Source organism: Acomys minous (assembly GCF_964271855.1).
Source record: "Acomys minous genome assembly, chromosome: 12".
Taxonomy (NCBI): domain Eukaryota; kingdom Metazoa; phylum Chordata; class Mammalia; order Rodentia; family Muridae; genus Acomys; species Acomys minous.
In genome coordinates, this window is record NC_140493.1 from 9,649,624 (window position 1) to 9,671,836 (window position 22,213).

Here is a 22,213-nt window from a genome sequence, read left to right on the forward strand (position 1 = left end):
CTGGTCCCAAGGGATCCAATACCCATTTCTGGCCTCTGAAGGCACCAGGCACATACATTCAGACAAAAACTCATACATATAAAATAAATAAATAGAAAACTTTAAACCTCTATTACATCAAACTGGAGAATCTAGAAGAAATGAACTAATTTCTAGGTGTATGAAACACAGCAAAATTAAACAAAGATGAACTAGACAGCTGAAAGGGTCCATTAGCAGCAATGAGCCAGGGGCAGTAGTAAAGTCTCCCACCCAGTGTTCTCACCCCAGGATTCTACCAGTACCATGAAAATTGTTCCGTAAAGTAGAAAAAACCAGAAGTCTTCCAAAGTGCTTTTATGAAGGCAATATCATCCTGATACTAATACCAGAGAAAGTCACAACAGCATTACATACACACACACACACACACACACACACACACACACACACACACACACACACACAATTACAAGGATCTCCCTGGAGAGCACAGATAAAAAGTTCTCAACAAAATATTAGCAAACTTAACTTAAGATCATATCAAAGAGCATTTATCAGGACCAAGCTGGCTTTTTTCAAGAGATGTGGGGTTGGTTCAAAATATGTAAACCACACAATCATCTCATGACATGCATCCTTTCCTGATTAAAGGTCTCATGAACTTACAGATGGAGCATATCTCTGTATAAACAAACCTACAGTAAGCATGGCGTTATGAAGAAAAACTCAAAGCATTCCATTAAGATCAGGAACAAGGCAAGAGGTCCACTGGGTCAACTACTTTTCAATACCGAGCTTGAAATCTTAGCTAGAGCAGTAAGATAAGCAAAGGAAATAAAAGCTATAAATAGAAAAGGAAGTCAAATTATCCTTATTTACAGGCCATATTATTCTGTGCATGAAACCCTAAGGACTTTCTACTGCTGTGATAAACACTATTAGCATTCTCTCAGTGGGCACGAGAAAGGGGTTTATTTGACTTATACGTATCCTGCTCACAGTCCAGCACTGAGGGGAGCCAAGGCAGAAACTAAAGCACAAACCACGGAGGAACACTGCTTCCTCACTTGCTTCGCATGCCTTTGTATACACCCCAGGACTACCTGCTTTGGGGACACACTGCTCCCCCCACCCCCATAAGCTGGGCCATCCCATATCAACTAATCAATCAAAAGCCCTACCAGTTATGTAAGTCCATGTGCCTGCTTGTCTGTATGTGCACTATGCCCGTGTAGTACCCATAGGGGCCAGAAAAGGACATCAGCTGGAGTTACTAGTAGTTGTGAGCAACCATGTAGGTGCTGGGAACTCAAGCTGGGTAAAATGTTCGTTGCCAGGGAGCCCTCTCTGCAGCTGCACCACCCCATCCCACCCCCTCCACATTCCTATTGACAAATATTTTCAGCAAAGTAACAAGATACAAAAATATCTGAAACCTTGAAAGTGCTAGAGCAGTGGCTCTCAACATCCTGCTGCTGTGACCCTTTACAACAGTTCCTCATTTCATGGTGACCACCCAATCCTAAAAATTGTCCGTTACTACTTTATAACTACTTTTGCTGTGATTATGAATCATCATATAAATAGCTGTTTTCCTGCTGTCTTTAGGCAACCTCTGTGGAAGAGTCATGTGACCCCTCAGTGTGGCCACCACCCACACACTGAGAATCACTGTGACAGAAGGAAAAGCACAAAGTACATGGCAACAAATAGGCACAGGTAGAGACTTTCTGAATAGGGCCTGGTAATGCAGGAAATGAGGCTAGCAACCGACAGACAAGATCTCGTGAAACAAAAACACTTCTGTACAGCAAAGGAAACTGTCAAGCAGTGAAGAGGAACCCAAGAGAATGGGAGAGAAATCTTTGCAAGCTAGACATGGAACAAAGGATTAGTGTCTACCATACACAAAGTACTGAAAACAACTCAATTTTAAAATGGGTTATGAAACTCCAAGTTCTTATAAGATCTCCAAATGGCTAGTAAACATTCTTAACTATAACAGAAATGCAAATGAAATCTATTCTAAAATACTACCTCACCTCAGAGTGACCACCACCACCAAAAATATAAATGGCAACAAATGGTGTAGCTGTGAGGAAACAGGGATCCCTAACACTGTTGGTGAGAGTGTAAAGTAATAGCCAAGTCAAACGTTGATCTACAACTCTCTCAAAAGACAAACAACAAAAAAACAACACAACACTATAAAACAAGAACCAGAAATAGAACTCCCATTTTGCCCCACTATGCCTGTCTTGGGCATAAGCCCAAGGGACTGTATATTGTTACAGAGAGAGTTGTGCACCCATGTCTACTGCCACTCTGTTCACAACGGCACAGAAGCAGAATCAGCCTAGATGCTCATCTCCTGATAAACAGTATCAATGCAGTACACAGGCACAACTGCACATCACTCAACTGTAAAGAAAAATCATGAAGTATACAGGAAATGGAACTTGAAAAAATGATACTGAGGTCACTCAGGCACCAAAAGACAAGTGCTACCCATTCTCTCTCCTGCGTGGGTCCTAGCTTCAAATCCTTCATTTTGTGTGCTTAACTGGAGTACATATGGAAGCTGGGAAGCTAAGAGACAGGCCATCAGGGTGCATTCAGAGACAGGGGAGTACATGGCCACTGATGGGCATTTCAAGTCTTAGTAATGACCCATGTGTACCTGGGCAGCACAAACTAGACTCACTGGGTTTAAACAAAAACAAAAATGGGACAACATAAAGCTGGGAAGGAAAGAGGAGATACGTTCAGAGAAGCCCAGCTGTGGTCAGAATTGGAGGAAGAGATTGAACAATACATATGATCAAGATACATTGTATATATGTATGAGATTTCCAATGAAAATTAAAATGCAATTTAAAAGATGCACTCAAAGGCAACATCAGGGGTGAGCCCTCTGCTGTTTGGTCATGCGAGGAACAGATCTCCTCCCTCCAGAGTATGGATCATCCAAGGTATCACCTTAGACTCAAGAACGTTAGACGCCAAGGCTAACAGGGCCTTGACCTTGGGCTTCCCTGAATCCTGGACTATAAGTAGTTCTGGACTGCATCAACTGCCCAGTCTCAGGTATCCTGGGTCAGCTGCACAAGTGAACAACACACCATCATACACTCAAAAGAGTCAAGTTGGAGCATAATGCACAATCATGTGTAACAGGAGATTTTGTAAGAATCAAAAAGTAAGGCAAAAAGAATGGGGCTGGCAAATGGTTTAGCAAGCACAAGTGCCTGATGACTCAAGTCTGATCCCTGCATCCCACAGTGGGAAGAGAGAACTCCAAAACGTTGTTCACTGACGTCCATATACTTAGTAGCATACACTCACCACTCACACAAAAAAATTTTTTTTAAAAAGGCAAGCTAGATTACTAGTGGGTGAAGGTATTTGCAGCTCAAGGTCTGGCGAATGGAGTTCATCTGACTGGGTCTTATACGAAGACAGATGACTAGACCATAAGTAGTCATGTGTAAGTGAAACTTTCCTTACATACCAAAATACTAAATAAGCAAGAAGCCAGTCTAACTCTCAAGTTGCACCTCTGAAGTACAAGTATCTTCTGTTTATAAAAAACTTAGTCTAAATTATTACAATAATCAACATTAAGTAAATAATCCAACATTTCTCATCTATGCTACAAGTATTATTAAGTGCTTAGAATAGCTTGATATATTTGATGTATTTACTTAAGAATACGCTGGGCTGGAGAGATGGCTCAGCCATTAAAGGGTAGGCTCACAACCAAAAATATAAGAATATGCAAAAATATCTCTACACCTAAATCAAAAACTTTGAGCTGTTTAAGAGATTATTACCTAAATAACAAACCAGCATGCACACACACAAAACAAACAAAAGGGAGAAAATTCAGACGTTCATAAACCAGTCTTTCTGGACTTGTCTAACCATTTGGCCTACGCACACTATACAGGAGGCATTTGGAGAATGATCCTCTTATGCTGCATCAAGGTATGGGTTAGAACACTACTGTTACACACATGAACAGTCGTATCTACTGTAACACCTTTCATGAGGGCTGGAAATGTAAGCAACAGCCCCTGGAGGTGAGAGAAGCAAAGCAAAAAAATTGGTTTTGCTTTGATTTTGGATTTGTTTAAAGAGACACGGTTTCTCCGTGTAGCCTTGGCTGTCCTGGAACTCAGAGATCGAACTGCCTCTGTCTCCCAAGTGCTAGAATTAGGAGTGCATCACCACCATCCACCAAAGCAAATTTAAAAAAAAGAAGTCTTTCATTAAAATCATCACCAACTATACTCTTCAACACTCCTACTTTGTGGTAAATCCAATAATCCACAAAAATATTTCCCCAAGTACATGCTGAGGTAACTAAAACAAAGCAAATATTTTTCATTTTGTTTTTTTTAAAGATAGGATTTCATGTACACCAGGTTGTCCTCATACATGCTCTGATAATGAGTGTGCTTGAGGATCCTCCGCCCGTACCTCCTACATGCTGGGATTATAGGTGTGTGGTACCACGATAGACCTCTACCCAGTTTACAATTCAGACAAAACCTTCAGATGTGAAACAAAGGTGAAATTAAACCATACCTCAAACTCAGCAATTTCACCCAAGTTATTTTCATCTGACTTCTCCAATTTCTCGCTGGCCCACTTGCTTTCAGCCTCAGCAAGTTCCTTCTCAGTTAGCCTGCTAGGTTTGTCTAACACCTAGGAGAAACAGAAAGACACCTTGGTTAGCATGCCTTTTTCTTTTTTTACCCCTAAGATGGGATCTCTCTGTGTAGCCTTGGCTGTCCTGGACTCGCTTTGTAGACCAGGCTGGCCTTGAACTCAAAGTGATCCACCTGCCTCTGCCTCCCAAGTGTTGGGATTAAAGGTGTGTGCCACCATGCCCGGCTCTTGGTTAGCATTCTTAAAGGCCTCTAACATCAAGAAGCACACTGCATTGAGAGCAAGCAAAATCCCCTTTTCATTCATCTAAAGGACCAGTGCAAAAAATAAAATATATACAAATTGTATGCAGGATACATATAACATCATGCTGATTACAACATTCTTTAATTGCGTTCAAATTAAATTTTAAAATGGTTAAAGTTCATTGAGGTAAATTTTTTCTAAGAATGCTTTTATTTTTTAATGTTTAAGAGGGTTTTTTGTTTTTGTTTTTGCCTGCATGTATGTCTGGGCTTCACATGTGAACTTGGTGCCCCACCCAGAAGCCAGAACAGGGCACTGTGTTCCCTGGAATTAGAAATGTCTAGGACTGTGCGTCACCATGTAGGTAGAAGGAATCAAGCTCGGGTCCTCTAGAAGAGGCACTAGTGCTCCTAACTGCTGAGCCATTTCTCAACCCTAAAGTATATCCTTAACACGTAAGAAAGGCCCTGATACGTTATCTTTGAAATCTGTGATTCCTTTTCTTTGTTTTGGGGGTTTTCTTTGTTGGTTTTAAAAAAAAGATTTATTTATTTATTATGTATACAGTGTTCTGGCCTGCAGGCCAGAAGAGGGCACCAGATCTCATTATAGATGATTGTGAGCTACCATGTGGTTGCTGGGTATTGAACTCATGACCTTTGGAAAAGCAGGCAGTGCTTTTAACCTCTGGGCCATCTCTCCAGTCCTTGTTTTTGTTATTTGAGACAAAGTTTATCTGTGCAGCCATGGCTGTCCTGGACTTGTTATATAGACCAGGCTGGCCTCTAATTCAGAGATCCACCTGCCTCTACCTCCTAAGTGCTGGGATTAAAAGCAAACACCACCATGCTCACCACTGACAAATCATTTATACTAAGACATATTTGAAAAAGATGAGTAAGTTCATGGCAGAAATATAAAGACAAAGAAAATGGCTTTCTAGCTCCCTAAATTCTGAAACAGGATGGCACTGTAGGCCAATAAGTAAGTGAAGCTACAGAGCAGATTAAAAACCCTTCTAAGATCCTTCACCCTATTTCTTACAACAATGTTTTCCAACCATGTGTCATCACCCTCTCTCTCACTTCTCTAAGAGGCAGCAGGGGCTACAAATATCTCCTCCCTCCAGATGACACTCTATAATGATGAATCTTGATTTTTCAGCTTGGTGGGATATGGCATCAACTAAGAAATATGGCTCTGTGGGTCTTTAAGGCAGCCTCCAGGAAGGACTGACTGGGTGGGCTCATGGAACCTTCCAACAGGTAGCCTAGACATGAAGTCCAAGGGAAAGGCAGTGCTGTGGCTGGCATCCTCTATAGATATCTGAGCCTGGCTTCTTTGGCTCAGATGGGGCATCAAGCCACAGCCTACCCAGCCACTGTCATGCAAGCTGCCCTTCTGTAACATGTACCCTGTACTGGTTCTATTCAACAGCCCAGAAAACCTTGCTAAATGTGCAGCTCCAATGAAAACAAACAAACCGAAACCACCTCAGGAGTACTGGTACACTGCTAGGAAGTGCTTCTGTACACCAAGCAAAGAACACGGACAGAACCCCACGAAAGGGACCTGGGCAGGCCGCACCACCTCACATTAGAAGACAAGAAGAGAAGGATGGTAGCTTGCCTAAGCTCACTAACAAATACTCAGGGCACTACAGGCTGACCATGGATCATATTCACCATGAATATAAAAGCACAATGTTGGGAAAGAAAAATTTTTTCCTCCAAATATACTTGACTATTTTGACTTAATTATTCAGAAAAACTGCAGGTCTCTGTAAACTTAGGAATGGCTCCAAAAAGCTATCTATCATTCTATAACAAGAAATCAAAATGAGCAAAATAAAGGCCATAAAAGAGGCCTTTTCTAACACATCCACGTCTGCCTGAGAAAGCTCATCCCAGGGCAATCACAGGGTCTAGAGGCAGCTACAGCAGAAAACTGGTCTGCTTAAGCCAGTTTTGGTGGTTGGAGAAATGGCTAAAACAGCTTAGTGCATAATGCTCTTACAGAGGACCTGAATTTCATTCCCAGCATCCATGTGGCGGCTCACAATCACCTGTGACTCCAGTTCCAGGGACTCTGGAGCCTCTAATCTCCAGCACTAGCACTCACGTACAAAACCCAAGCACATACATAATTAAAAATTTTTTAAATCTTTTAAAGAAACAAAATGAAAACAAAAGAAGACAGCCAACCAAAGTCAGCCTGAGGTTCTAGGCCTCTGTGTACTGCAGTGCACAATAGGAGGAGGGGGCTGAAGCCTTGCGTGTGATGCTCCCTGCATGGCTCCCACGCACAGCACACACATCATCAGGCTTATATTCCACAGATCTCTCTAATATCACCTCATTTCAGACTGAAATTATTAAGCCTTCAGAAGACAGAATCTGAAGCTTACCTCCAAATTATATTCCACAGCCACTAGGTAAGCTTAAAGCCCTCATTTCAATTCTCTACCCATCCATAAGGTTTTGGGTCTCAATCTGCAGCCATGGCTTGCTCATGCTTATACAATCCTCTTGACTCAGCCTTCAAGTGGGGACTACAAGCATAAGGTGCCTACCCACCCAAGAGGTTAAAACAGTATCATAAGACATTATTAGAAATATAAGTCATGAAATATAAAGAAAATAAAAGCATATTCAAGAAAATAATGTATATTAATTTTAAGAGAGGCTTATGTTTTCAAAAGAATTATAGAGCAATTCCAAGCTAATGATTTATGAGTTTTTGTAGAAAATAAAGCAAAACCTACCACAGTCTCCTTTTTATCTTTTATCTACCCTTTCTATAAAAGCCGTAACGTTTGCAAGAAAAAGTCCTCATCTGAGAAGGTAATCCAAGAATTCAGGAGGTAGATGCAGTTTTATAAAGACCAGCCTGGGCCACTACTTAGTAAGGTCCAATATCAAAAACACTTAAATACAAATGTTTCAAAGACCTGGCTTTCTATGGTCGGGGATGTAGGTGGGTAAAATTTCTGTCCACCATCTGTAAGGGCAAGGACCTCAAGTCCATCACTGCCAAAGGAAAGGAAAAACAAAACAACGCACCTACCTGACATTCCAGTATCCAGAATTTCTGACGGGACCCTCGTGATAAAATCTGTCACAGAAAGATCACTTTTTCCCCTCAGACTGACAAACTGCTGTTCTTATAGACCTACACCAGATTGTCAGGTAATAACTATTTCTGCTAAAAAGTCAAAAACATTAAAAACAAAGCAAGAACAAAAAGGAAAGAATATCTAGAGCAAGTTTATAAGCAAGAGAAGGGGTGTGGGGCTGATAAAGGTAACAAAGTAGAGACATGGGCACTGCCTTCCCAGCGCACTTTGAGGTGTTAGGAAATGGCATATGAGCAGCAACTTTATTTATTTGGCTTTAATTATTTGGCTCCTGAATCCTGAGTTTCCTATAGAACCGAGAGTTAAACCTACCTACCTACCAACCCTTTGTATGAGTTAGTACAAGGAAATGTTGAATATTAAAATTAAGCAATTTTTAAATATATGTTAAGCATCTGCGTATGTCCTCAGTTTCCCAAATAAAAGCAAATCCTATGAATATACACTCTATTTCTATTTGCTTATGGTGAAGATGAGCAAAGACTATATAGAAACCCTATAGGAAAATATTAATGAGGAAAAAATGATCATTTATTTTGACTTCTGTAATATTTTCAAGTTGTGATGACGTAAGATTCAAGCTTTCAGATAGGTTCATTAGCACCATAGGTGTCCATGATAGTGTTTGTGCTGGGCACCCTATCATCTTCCCATTGTATTTCTACCTAACTTTTGAAAAGTAACAAACCTTGGATGAAGAAACAGCTGAAGAACTTGAGGGAGAAGTATCTCTTGAAGTTTTCAAAGACTGGATGGATCTCTCTTTACCTATGTAACAATGTCAAGAAAGAATACAGGAAAAGAAACAATGTAAGATGTGATTTTCCACTTCTTCTAATTTTGTAGATGAATAGGAAAGTCATATATGCAATTTAACACTGGAGTTTCTAATTACATTATTAACATCAAAATCTACCTCTTTTAGTAACATCACAAAACATTAAAGTAATGTAGAATGAAACAATGTCATATATGGTGGTCTAGCCACACCAACGCCTCTGGTAAGTGTAACTATAGAAATGCTGATAAAGGCAAATACTTTAACTAGAGTGTCTCCTCAAACTTCCTTGCTATGCTCAGCAAGCTTCAGAGACTCAGGCTTCTAACCACCTGGCATGGTAGTAAACAAGAGCTCTTCCCAAGGTCTCAAATTCAGGACCTCTCTCGACAGCAAAGGCTCTGGGCCCGGGTCAGCTCTGCTCTACCCACTGGGGCCCTGGACAGTATTCTTGCCGTTTTCTGTTGCTGATAATCTTTAACATATGACAATGTACGTACATGTAATGTTATTATAGTTAGTATGCAGACACACAGAACAGTCAGTTAAGGGGTAGTTTGAAGAGTGCTAGCCACAGGAAATTTACCAGATACTCCTAAACATTCACACTATTTAAAAGAATTTAGAAACCCATTAATTCAGAAAACTGATCCAGAGCCAAGCATGACTGATGTTAACAAGTATTTTTGTTTAAAATAAATCATTTCAGATACTTACATGAAGCTGCAAGGAACCATTTTTAGTAGAAACATAAGCCAGAAAATATGAACAATATTACTTTAGCAGGTTCAACAACCAAAACCTTATTTAATCAAATTTAGTTTTTTGTTAGCTAATTTAGTTAAGCTAATTTATTTAAACTGTTTTAATAGCAGTTTATAAAAACTATTAAAAGCAAGCTGTTCCTGGGTTTAAAACATCTTACTAATATGTTTTTAACTTCTAATCACGCCTATAATGTTAAATTCTGGGAAAATTACCAATATTACTAACACAAAGTTGTTTTAGAAAGTGGCCACACAAATGCTGTTAAAAGCCTAGAAAGGGGGAAATCCAGGAGAGTCGGCAAGAGCAAAAGCAGCCGCCAAGCCATCTGCAGTGCAGCAAAGCCAGCTAAGCAAGCTCTGGAGCCTCAGGCTTTCAACCACCTGAGGTGGTTGGTGTTACGCAGCTCTTCCCAAGGCCCTGAAGACTCTCAGCCAGGGACATGGTGTTCTTCCCACCCTGGCACTGGGCAGTGTGTAAAGATATTCTGATTGCTTTCAGTGAGCAAATACCACCGCAGATACAACTGTAGGTCAAAAATGATGGATGCCTTCTATGGGCGGCAGGCAGCCCCACCCATCAACAGAATCATCGGCTTCGACAGCACTGAGGCTGAGTGAGGGGCAAGCCCTGCACGAGGGTTAGTATTCCAGTTTTGAAGCCTCAACAGAAGCCTAAGACTCTTGTAGTACTATAATCCTGGTACCACAAGTTCCAGGCCAGCCAAGGCTGAAGAGTGAGACCTTATTTTTAAGATAAATAACTAAAACAAACAAACAAACAAACAAACCTGATACAACCATCCTGACAACCTCCAATAGCCAAGAACACATTTCAGGCATTCCTTAATGTATTCCCAATGCATGTGGTAAATTAAATTTACAGCACTGTAAAGTCTACCCTACAGCCAAAAGCTCCTAGAACAGAGGTTTCCAACTTGTGGGTCGTGACTCTTTTTTTTTGGGGGGGGGGGCGGGAATATCACATCAGATATTCTGCATACCAAATATTTATATTACAATCCATAACTGTAACAAAAGTACAGTTGTGGAATAGCAATTGAAATAGTTTTATGGTTGGAGGTCACCACAAAATAAGGAACTATACTAAAGGGTTGCAGCATTGGAAGGTTGAAAACCACTGTCCTAGAAGAACAAGTATCAACTTTTTGGTAGCTACAGTCTCCTCAGCCTGAGGACTTAGGAACATGAGTCAGCACTTGAAGTCAGGTAGAACGCAACCTTATCTTACTACATGTTGGGTACAATGTCTTCTTTACCTAATTCTGTTAACCAGTCCTTTGAAAGATGAGGTGCTGAGCCAATGAGCACAGTCCAGGCTAACTAAAGGCATTCTTATGTTAGGTAGCTAGTTGTGTGTGAGTAGGCCTGTAGGTCACTCTTTGAGGATAGACTCCCTCTCCCCAACACAACATAAAACTAATAACTAAACTGGAAAACTCCGAGCAATGGTCAAAGAATGGCATGTGAGTTTCCGCTCTCACCTGGAGACTGACATGTGGACTACCCACAGGGTCTGAAAATCACTGTGTAGCCAAAGGAGATAGACACACACTTACTGTAAGAGTTAGTGTAAATGGGCTTTTTCATCTCTTGTGCAGGTAAACAGTCTTCTGGGCAAACTGAAATGCTAGAAAAGTCTTTGTTTAAATGTAGATGGGGAAATGGTCCCTTCAGCCACTGGCCATTCTCACCCCTCAAGCATCTCCTTTCAATTCTGTACTCAGCCCCACCAATTACCTCATATAGTACCTTGTATGTGGCTCATCTAACTGTTAAAAGTCTCAGGGATAGGGAGCCTGGGGAAGGTCAGAGCAAAGCCCTTGTGCCAATTACATACTCAATTTGCATCAGCTAGAATACAGGAAAGAAATAGCAGCAACACTACAGTCTCAGACTTTGCCAGGCCAGGCACGATCCTAGAACCTTTCTTGATTTCAGATGCTCAATGGCTAAGGGAAGCCATTGGTACGCAGAAGCAGAGGATTGCTGTGGGCAGACACGGCTTATCACACACACTCATTTATACCTGCTGTATAAACGAGTGGACAAGCAAAAAGCAAGGAACAAAGACATAAACACAGACGACACCGAAGTCGCAAAGGAAGCAGAGATCCCTAGCTCCCACTGCCAACAGACTCATTCTACAGGCTCAGTCCTCCTGTGGCAGCTGTTCCTGATCAGGAATGGCTGGCCCAGACAACCAACTACCTGGCTGTATTGCTTCACAACCCTGGTGACAGTGAACTAGATAGAAAGCAGTAAGACACTTCCCCCATTTCAAGTAACTTCTCAAACCAAGCCTCCCACCCCTTCAAGATTCCAGATCAGAACCTAGTTCCAAACTCACCTCTTCCTGGATTTGCTTCATTCTGCCGTTTGTAGGAAGCACCGACGCGCGCGGACTCTAGGGAAAGGTGGCAGGGAGGAATGAAGAAACCAAGGCAGAACAGGAAAAGCCCACACGTTCTGCACACTGCAGTAGCCACTCAGAGGCCCAAGAGACACCTGGTGGTTCCTAAAAACCATTTTTTACAAAGGAAATGTATACTTATCTAAGTTAACTGACAGCAGATACAAAAAGAGCCTTTGTATGAGCCCCTTACCCTACCTAAAATCATGTCTAGTAACTATCTTATCACAGGAAAGACACGAGTTTCATACCACACTAGAATCTCACAGGCTATCACCTATTCAGAAAGCAACTTGGAGCCCACACGTGACTGTGTGTGCATTAAGAAAAGCTTCCTCGGAGGTCTCTTCCTTCTTCCTCAGGGCTGCCATCTCTTTTGCAGCATCATGGCTGCCTTCCAGCCTCTGGTGAATCCCAAGATCGTCAAAAAGAGGACCAAGAAGTTCATCAGGCACCAGTCAGACCGATATGTCAAAATTAAGCAAAACTGGTAGAAACCCAGAGGTACAGACAACAGGGTGCAGAGAAGACTCAAGGGCCAGATCCTGATGCCCAACATTGGTTATGGGAGCAACAAGACGACCAAGCACATGCTGCCTTGCGGCTTCTGGAAGTTTCTGGTCCACAATGTCAAGGAACTGGAAGTTCTGCTGATGTCCAACAATTTTTACTGTGCTGAGATTGCTCACAATGTTTCCTCCAACAACCGAAAAGCCATCGTAGAAAGAGCAGCACAGCTGGCCATCAGAGTCACCAATCCCAACACCAGGCTGCGCAGCGAAGAAAATGAGTAGATGGCTTGAGCGCGTGTTTTACTTGTGATTAAATAAAACCACAAAAACTGCCCACCCAAAAAGGGAAAGCTTCCTCTTCCATGTGTCCAATCATTCAAAAACCCACAGCTTACTAACATTTTCCCGCCAGAAACTGGTAACCTGCACTCAAAAGTTCTGTTAAGTTCAATTATCTGCCCCCTCCTGTGATATTCCCATGTGTATAGACACAAAAAATTGTATGTCTCCCCCTTTCCCCTACCCATGCTGACAGGTCTCCTGTCGGTTTGTTTCTCAATTATAAACTGTCAGAATACAGAAGGGAAGTTTTAGTTCAGCCAAGTGGAAGTGTGGTGAGGAGACCAGCCAAGGAGAGCAAGAAAGGGTCTCAAAACATCAAGTAGCAGCATTTGTCCATACCAGAACCATGAGGTTCACACTCAGAGATATGGGATCACACACATATCAGAAGGGTAAGGAGAGAATCAGACCGTCTACTTACTGGAAGGTTAAGTCACCAGTGGAAATAAAACACATTAATAAGAAAGCTTTCTAACTTGCTCAACAAATTTACCAATACTCTGATATTGCAATAACTAAAACTGAGTCTCTCTACAAACTCTCTCATACATGGATTTCCCTCAGATACAAATTTATGGCTATCATCCTGGCTAAACCCTTCATTATGCTATATTTAAAATCTCAAAACACCTTGTTATCTTCTTATGTAGACAAAAACATCAAAAATAAAAGGGCCCAAAATAAAAAGCCAAGCCCTCAACTCTCTAGTGCCAGATCCTCGCTACTTGGTGCCTGACCTAGTAAACTGTTATGAAATAAATTCCTAATAACTCCTGAGCGTCACCCCACATCACCTTTCTCAAAAGGGAAAGGCGGTATTATAGACTCCTCCATAACAGGATCTTGCACTTGCCAACTTATCTACACAAGTTATAGATATAAAAATACATTAAAAAGAAAATGATTTTGGGTAGGAAACCATTTGTTTATAGTAAACTGGTTTCATCCTGAAGTTTAAAAAAAAAAAGGAAAAGGAAAAGATGATTGCAAATAGACATTAGGGTTGAAGAAAGGACTCTGCAGTTAAGAGTACACAGGACAAGCCTGTGAGGGCATTATCTGGTTGATTAGGTCGGCTGAAGTGAAAAGGCCTCCTACCCTAATAAGGACACCACCATTCTTCGGGCTTGGGTCACGGACTGCAGAAAAAGATGACAAGCTCATCACAGTGCCCATCATCCTCTGCTTCCTGATGCAGATGCCATGTGACTAGCTCTCTCAGGCTGCTGATGATAGGCCTTCCTCACTGGGATTAGATATATTCTTGGACAGTGAATCAAAGCAAATCCTTTCTCCCTTCAGCTAAAGGTCTAGACAGTTCATGACAGCAACTGTTATTACATAATTAAAAATACTTTTAAAGTAAAGAGTACATAGGCCTCTTCTGGGGTCAGTTAGATTCCCAGTACCCACATCAGGCACCTTACAATTCCCGCCCCACCCCAACTCCAGCTCCAGGGGATCGCCACAGGAGCCTGCACTCATGTGTGCAACACACATGAAATTTAAAAAATGAATCATTAAAAAAAAATAGGTAACAAGCCAGGCATCGTGGTCCACACCTGTAATTCCAGCTCTCAGGGTAGCAGAGGCAGGTGGATCTCTGTGAGTTCTAGGCCAGCCTGATTTACACAAAGAAATTTATCTTGGAAACATACAAAATAGAAAAACAGGTAATAAGAAAAACTAGACGGTTAATGTGTGTTACAAGATGGACGCTAAACCAAGAAAAGTAAGCATAAAAAGAGGATCCATTTGCTCTGTGAGAACAGAGGTCTGTGACCAGCTGCCACAAGGTCCTCTCATCACGACTTCCCTCAAACTAGTCAGTACACAGACGGTCATGTAGTTGCAGTCCAATGGGCCACTCTCCATCTCCAGCTGAGAGAAGAACTTAGCAGCATTAGCCACGCAGTACTGGCTTTGCAGATACAAAAGGTGCCAAGATATGAGGGGGTCAGAGAGTCTTTCTTGCATCATGGTTCCAGAAACTTGTTGAAACTGAAAAGGGAAAACCTAAGTTGAAGTGGGGACCTCGGGATGTTGGAGATGCCAGGACCAATGGTGTCCACTGAGGAAAGCTGCAGTCATGGAATGGAGTCAGGCCACAGAGAAGTCAGGTGTGCTGGAGGCAGCAGAGTCGGGAGGAAGGCGACCTAAGCCCCTTGGAGCCTGAACATCTCCATCACAAGCCCTGGTGACAGAGGAGGAGCTACAGGAATGTGTTTGCCCTTCTGGAATTTTGAGGCTTCCATCTGATCACTCCTTGTTATGAGGTTCCCCTTCTGGGGTGGGAAACATTCCCTCTATGTCACACTGTGTGTGTGTGTGTGTGTGTGTGTGTGTGTGTGTGTGTGTGTGTGTAGATTGCCTTGAGTCTTTGCTGAGACTTGGACTCTGGCAGGAACTGTCAGACTGTGGGGAACTATGAGATTGCTGGGAGTCCAAGGGGATGAAGGTGGAAGGTTACAATGGCTAACCTCTGCTGTCAATCACTTACTAGATCAAACCAGGCTAACAGGGATGGAACCTCCACCCTCTGTGGGTGCCGCATTACACATGTTAGGGTCACGCAGGAATCAATACAAAGGAGAAAGCAAACTGAACACAATCTTTTCACTGTTCTTCGCTCCCTGACTGTAAATGCCATATAAGCAGCTGCCTCAAGCTCTTGCCCTAACATGATGGATTGTACCCTGAGGAACTATGAAGCAATAGAAATGCCCCCTACCCTCACCCCCACCCCACCCCCAAAAAAAAATCAGAGAAGAAAAAAGAAAAAGAGATAGAGGCTGGAGAGATGGCTTAGTCTGTAAAGTGCTTGCCTCGCAATTACAAGACCATGTGGCACTGTGATTCACAGAGTGGTTGTATGTACTTATAAGCCCGGTGCTAGCAAGACAGAAACAAAGACACCCCGGAGGGTCACAGCTCCCAGTCTAGACGCCATGTGTCTGAAGAACAACACCCATGGTCAGCAAGACTGTGATCCGTCTGGTAATGAGAAACTAAAGCAGCCAAGACTCAGTAGCCCCACTAAACAACAACAGGTAACGGCCATCTACTGGGTCAACACCCAACAGGAAGATATAAGCAAAACAAAGAACATTTCAAATAGAATTCGACCAATCCCCAAACAGGATTTTCATCCTAACCTGGTTCAGCTGGGAACTGATGTCCTAACTGCTCTAGACAGACGGACAGATGACCAACTTCACCCACTGAACCTCATGCAGCAGAATCAACAAGTACCAGATTCATCTTTTACATCCCACAGCTTACCATAAATGTTACATTCTGTTACTGCCACATCCTTAACATCCTCAATCCTTCTGGGAGGCAGCTGACCTTACCTGTAGTGCCCCATCAGATTTTCAAGATTCACTCCTTTCCCAACCAGAGGCCACCTGGTTCATAGATTAAATGCTTTGTGATAAGCAGACACAGACTTTCAGTTTTGCAGTAAGTTGCACATAGGTCTTAGAATCTAGGCCCATTTGGGTTAATTCCACAACAGCAGAAAAGCTAAATTAATTGCCCCTACTTAAAAAAAAAATCTAGAAGTGTTTTAAAAGTAAGAATAGTGCTGGTTTATTGAGGTATACTTGAGGTTTAGTCCTATTCCTACCAGTTGGTAAGAGTTACTGTCACCATCTTGAAGGGCTCTAGAGAGCCCAAGCATGGCAAACATGGTACCAACAGGCCTGGCCCTTCTCCCCCATTCCCTCCGCCTTGCTATAAATATGAACCATTAGCTTACACTCCTAAAGCTATCCACCAAGGTCTATTCCCTTATGTGGCCACTTCCTCCTCCTAAGGCTGACCACCAAGATATCAAAGTACTTTGATATCCCAACAGTCAAAAGCCGCTTTTAGATACCCCAATTACCCTGTCCAATCGAAACTAAATACCTCATCCTTGAAAATAGTTTCTCCTTTACCTTTTAAATGGACATTTGCCTGTGGGCCACGTCTGTCTTCCCTCTCTCCAGAAGCTGTCCTTTGTCCCTCCTGGGCAAATGTCCCTTCCCCCTCATCCTGGGTCCTTTCACCTTCTTCTTAGTCCCTATTTCCTGTCTTTGCCTCTTACTCCTTGACCTCTGTTTCTTGGAGCAAATAAATTTCCTCTGTGCTGAGAGCTTGTCTTGTGTGTCCATTGCCAGCTCCACTCCTTTTCACATCTGTTCAGTCCCTGTGTTCAATTGCTTCATGAAGTATTTACAGCCAATGTCAGCAAATATGACAAACTGTGTGTGTGCCTAACTTCCAAACAGGCCCCACCTCTTAAAGGCCCCCCACTTCCCAGCGCTCTGGCCGAGGAGCAACCCTTCCTTCCTCACATTGTCTTCTGGGTACACTTCTCGCCCTAGTGCCTTTGTCTTCTCTATCTTCTGGCCATACCTCTCTTTCCTCCTTGTCATCCAACCTCCAAATCTAAGTGTTCTTCCTAACCTCCACCCATCTGCTCTCCTCCTCTTCCTTGGGGCAACTGAAGATGATGAGCACAGATCTGTGCTATCAGCTACTCAGCCATCCCTTCAGATTCAGGTCACAGGGCAGACATCCTCTTTAGAAATAAGTAAAAACACAAGCCCCAAATATTCCTGCTTGTTGATCAAACTTGCTTAAAAACAAACAAACTGATCTTTATATATATATATTAGGGTGTACAAGAGAAATCCAGAAAGAGAAAATTTGAAACTAATAGAACCGGGCTGGAGAGCTGACTCAGAGGTTAAGAGCATCATTTACTCTTCTAAAAGTCCCGAGTTCAAGTCCCAGCAACCACATGGTGGCTCACAACCACCTATAATGAGATCTCGTGCCTTCTTGTGGTGGGGAGGCACACATGTTGGCAGAATACTGCATAAATAATAAATAAATATTTAAAAACAAACAAACAAACAAACTAATAGAACCGAGTAAAAAGTCCCGTCTGTATTTGTGATTTAAGAAGTGACATTTAGCGCGTGGGTGCATACTATAATCACTAGCACTGAAGAAAGAGGCTCAAAGCCAGGTCCAGGCGGGACTACACAGCATAATTATGTCTCAAACATTTAAATCACAATTTTCCATATCCAATTCCATCCATTTACCTGCAAGTTTCAAAATTTCAGTTTTAATACCTACAGATTAGAGCAGCTCTCACTCTCAGAGACAATTAATACAGAGACTTACTAGCAACTAACTGGTCAAAGTGCAAAGCATAAAAGACTGTTGAGTGTCTAAATGTGACAACTGTTGGAGTTGAAGTGACTTGTCTCAGTGGGTGGGGGCAGCATTGCACTGAGAAGGCAGAGGCAGGTAATCTCTGAGTTCCAGGCCAGCCTGGTCTACAGAAAAACCCTATTGGGGGAGGGGGAAGGAAGTGGCATGCCTTTGATCTCAGCACTTGGGAGGCAGAGGCAAGTAGATCTGTGGGTTCAAGGCCAGCCTGGTCTACAAAGCCAGTCTAGGCTAGCCAGGGCTGTTACACAGAGAAATCCTGTCTTGACAAAACTAAAAAAAAAGAAAGAAAAAACAAACAAACAAAACAAAATGTAAGAACTGTATCACACCCCTCCCTCCCAGAGCCCAGGGATCACTGTGGAAGAGGGCAGAGGAAAACACTGTTTTCCAGGCACAACAGGGCCCTTACACACACAAGAACTTTAGTGCTATGACTGATGCACAAGATCAATCAAGCCAAGACTCCAGCATGGACAGAAGAGGTCACCAAATCCACCTCTGCCTGAGGAGCTCCTGGGAGTTGATGGCTGTTCACACTGCCGTGGCTAATCCTACACCAATGCACAGCTTGCCAACACTATGTGAACTCAGGTTTAAAAAAAGAACAAGCTGGAAGGAAGGAAGGGCTATAGGAGGAGATAGAGGGAAAGGAGTGTGGAATAGATTTATAAATTTTTCAAAGAGTAAATAAAACTACTAAAAAACATTGTTACCAATAAAAAGCACAAATAAAAAAAGAATTTCAAATATTCCCTGATTTACAACTGTTCAACTTACGCAAATTCCAATGTCAAGATGGTAGTGCAGACTTCAGTATAAACCACTCTTTGAATCTGGACCTTTTCTAGGGCTGATAGTTAACTTTTAATCCCCTAATTGCCACAATCTACAGTCCCCTGGTCGCATTCTCAGTGATGGGCAGTCTAGATCAGGTTGTCCTATCTGTGGGAGGTTATCTGGGTACAGTTCCTAGGCAGGAGACCCTAACTGTGTCAGAGAGAAGCAGGAACAGAGCACGAGGGATCACAGTCAATGGCTCCAGCATGGGGATTGTTGTCAGGCATGGAACTAAGGCATGTGCCCTATGACACTGATGCCATCAGGAGCCAGGCTGAGTATAAGTTCCAGCAGCCCAAACTGCAGGATACGGGGTTTCTAGGCGACAAAGCTTGGTACCATCTTAAAGGCATAGCCAACCTGAAATTGAAGTAGGTGACACTGTAAGCCACGAGCATTCCCATTGGATCCACATACCAGGTCAAAGTGTTTGGCACTCAAGTGAAACCCAGCTGTGGATACAACTTAAATGCTTCAAAGTAATACTAAGTCCTGTAAGAATTTCATTGTTATTGGTGACTCCTTTCACGTAATAAATAAGCATACATCTAATATAAAGCTTCAAATGACTCGCCTCCTAAGATAGCATTCCTGCTAAAAGCAAGGGTGAATATAACTGAGGACATCCACTTTAACTACTCTATGCGTCCTTGACAAGTCACACAAGAACAACAAATACTGCAGAAAGCCAAAACCAGAAGCATCATTATACAGAATGGAATTATGGGCTGTGCCTCGTACACTACTGTGCTCTGTGCAGTGTTTAACAAGCACGGACCTGACAGGTGTATTCTAATTCAAGAAACAAACTCCACACCGCAGGTACTATGCTAGGTTTCTCTTTAACAGTGGAAGCTTTAAACTTCAAACACAAAGGGACCACACAGACCACAAGAAATTTTATAAGATAATTACAAGAAAAAATTTAATGAATGAAATAACTGGCCTTAGAAGGACAAATATTGTACATCTTGTCTCGTCTGTGAAGTTAGATTGCACGGTGTGAAGGAAAGTACTGGAAAGAACAGGAGGGTCAGAAGATGGGCGGCAAAGGCAGGCAGAAGAGAATGTGATCAAAGTACTTCATAGACATGAATACAAATATTGTTGTATAGCTAATACATACTGACTTAGAAACCAAAGATTCTGAAGAACAGGTGTGGAGACTGAACTTGGTTCTGGTATCACCTATAGTGATAAAGCAAAGTATAAATGATTAAAGCTAATTAAATCGGGTCACCATGCAGTGTTAGCATTTAAATATAAACAACTAAACCCAGTGAGCTCACAGCTGTCTTCAGATCAGCACAAGGGTTTGAAGACAAAATTTCAACGTAGTGATCTCAGAGGGCAGAGGTAGCAGGCAAAGGAGTGCTCAGCCACTTCAGCAAGCCTGAAGCCAGTGATGGCTACATGAGACCCTCCCAAAGTAAACAAAAGAAAAGCAAAAATCACTCAGTGGCTTGAAACTAAAAACCTTGCTAGTAACTGACCGCCTCGCACAATGGAAGGAGACCGCTGTCGGTCCCAGCTGTACTCCGACATCCTTCCATACACTGTGACATGTATATGCACACACAAACATACACAACAAGAGAAAATAAGTCACACTCCTACTAATAGAACTGACGTCTGGGGGATGGCTCCAGCGGGCCTGAATTTGACCCTTAGAACCCATGAACAAAAGGCAGGCATGCAGTCAGGGAGATGCTCAGCGACTGGTCACTTCTAGCCATGCCTTATGAGGTTAAGCTGAACCCCCAGGGTCCCCGCAAGTTGTTTTCTGACGTCCACACATGTATGTGCCAAGATATGTGAGCATCCCTAACCCTCACGTAAAAATTAAATAGATGTACTTTACAAATTAAACAGAATAACCGGGCATGGCGAGGCACACCTGTAATCCTAGTGTTAGGGGAGGCAGAGACAGGTAGATCTGCGGTCGCTGACCACTGGTCTCCCCTAAGTGGTGCACTCCAGCCCAACAAAGAAGGTGGGTAGGGTAGCATTCCTGAAGACGATATCCAAGGATGTCCTCTCCCCACCCCCGACACACATACATGTGCACACACACAGAGAAGGGCTAGAAACTTAGCTCACCAATGAAGCTAGTGTGATCAAAGTTCTTGCTCAGTCCCTAGGAGGTGGTGGTGGGGGGGGTTGGGTTGAAGAATTGAAACAATAAGGAATAATGAAATTAGAATTATATCAAGATTTCAATTATAAGTCAAATTTTAGCACACTGCTAATGGGTTTAGCTCAAGCCACTGGTAATGGAGGAACTGTCAGTATCCACGCCTTCAGATCAAACCAAACCTGTCACTCTCACATTATTTTCTTGTTGTTGTTGTTGAAAAGACTTTTGCGTTGACTTTTTACAAGTTGACCTTATATGAGTCCTCTGAAGTGTGTGAAAGGAATATAAAACATTGTCCAGTTCAGCTTTCATTAAAGAGTGAAGGTAACTTGTGAGAGCTTTTCCCGAACAAACATTTTATATTGGCTACAAAAACTAATGACAATCCCAAAAAAACAGGAAGGAAGGCTTTAGCAAATCCCTATGCTCTGCTTAATTTCTTCACCCTACACTCTGTTCTCTCTGTTACTGTTCTACCACTCCAGATACTAAGGTTGGGAGGCTGCCCTGGAGAGCAGGACCAACACCACATGGTGGCCCAAGCTTCTCTTCAGATTCTAGAGTCTGGCCAGGGCAGCCCAAGTGGAGACAGAAGAAAATGCTTCCCTAGAAACCTCTGCTTGACAGCAGGTCCAGCTACACTTGGGAGGCAGGGACTGGAGGACTACTGGAAACTCAAAGCCATTCTGCGATGCACCATGAGTTCAAGGACAGCTAAATCCTGTCTTAAAAAGAAAACAATTCCTGTTTCAGAAGATAAACAGGAAGTTAGGCTTATAGGTGCTATCAAGTAAGAGTCTCGTTTCCATTACTATTTTACATTGTATTAAGACTTCATTATGAGCTGTCAAATATATTTTTCTTTTCCAAATTGTTAAGACAATTATGTTGAGGCTGCATACTTCCGAACAGGGTGGGGAAGTTAGAAGATGTGTGTCATTAATACATCTCTATTCACGACAGCATTCAGTAGAGTTAGAGGTTGTCTATTGTCTAGTGGGAGGTGGCTGCCTGAGTTGGGGGGGTCAGAGGAAGGTAAACACCGACCCTAACCTTTACAGCACAAGGCCCAGTTTCCAGGAGTCACCTTAAGCAATCACACATGTGTACACGCATACTGCTGTTTGTTTCAGTTCCTC

General features: G+C 42.5%; 1 protein-coding gene and 1 pseudogene across 20 annotated transcripts in view; one reads left to right on the forward strand and one right to left on the reverse strand.

The window, feature by feature from the left end:
• Positions 1-22,213, reverse strand: part of PPHLN1 (periphilin 1) — an 82,202-nt gene that overhangs the window by 25,077 nt on the left and 34,912 nt on the right. For 9 of the 19 annotated variants that reach the window (XM_084749488.1, XM_084749485.1, XM_084749487.1 and 6 more), the window contains 4 exons: positions 11,952-12,008; positions 8,727-8,806; positions 7,969-8,016; positions 4,573-4,692 (listed from right to left, as the gene is read on the reverse strand). In XM_084749488.1, the coding sequence (XP_084605614.1) occupies positions 4,573-4,692; positions 7,969-8,016; positions 8,727-8,806; positions 11,952-12,008 (305 nt within the window). The remainder of the gene's footprint in view (positions 1-4,572; positions 4,693-7,968; positions 8,017-8,726; positions 8,807-11,951; positions 12,009-22,213) is intronic. The other 10 variants (XM_084749471.1, XM_084749481.1, XM_084749479.1 and 7 more) reach the window with 3 other exon arrangements.
• On the forward strand, positions 12,015-14,449 carry LOC311579174 (large ribosomal subunit protein eL32-like; annotated as a pseudogene). Its single transcript has one exon. The product of its transcript is annotated as a large ribosomal subunit protein eL32-like (transcript).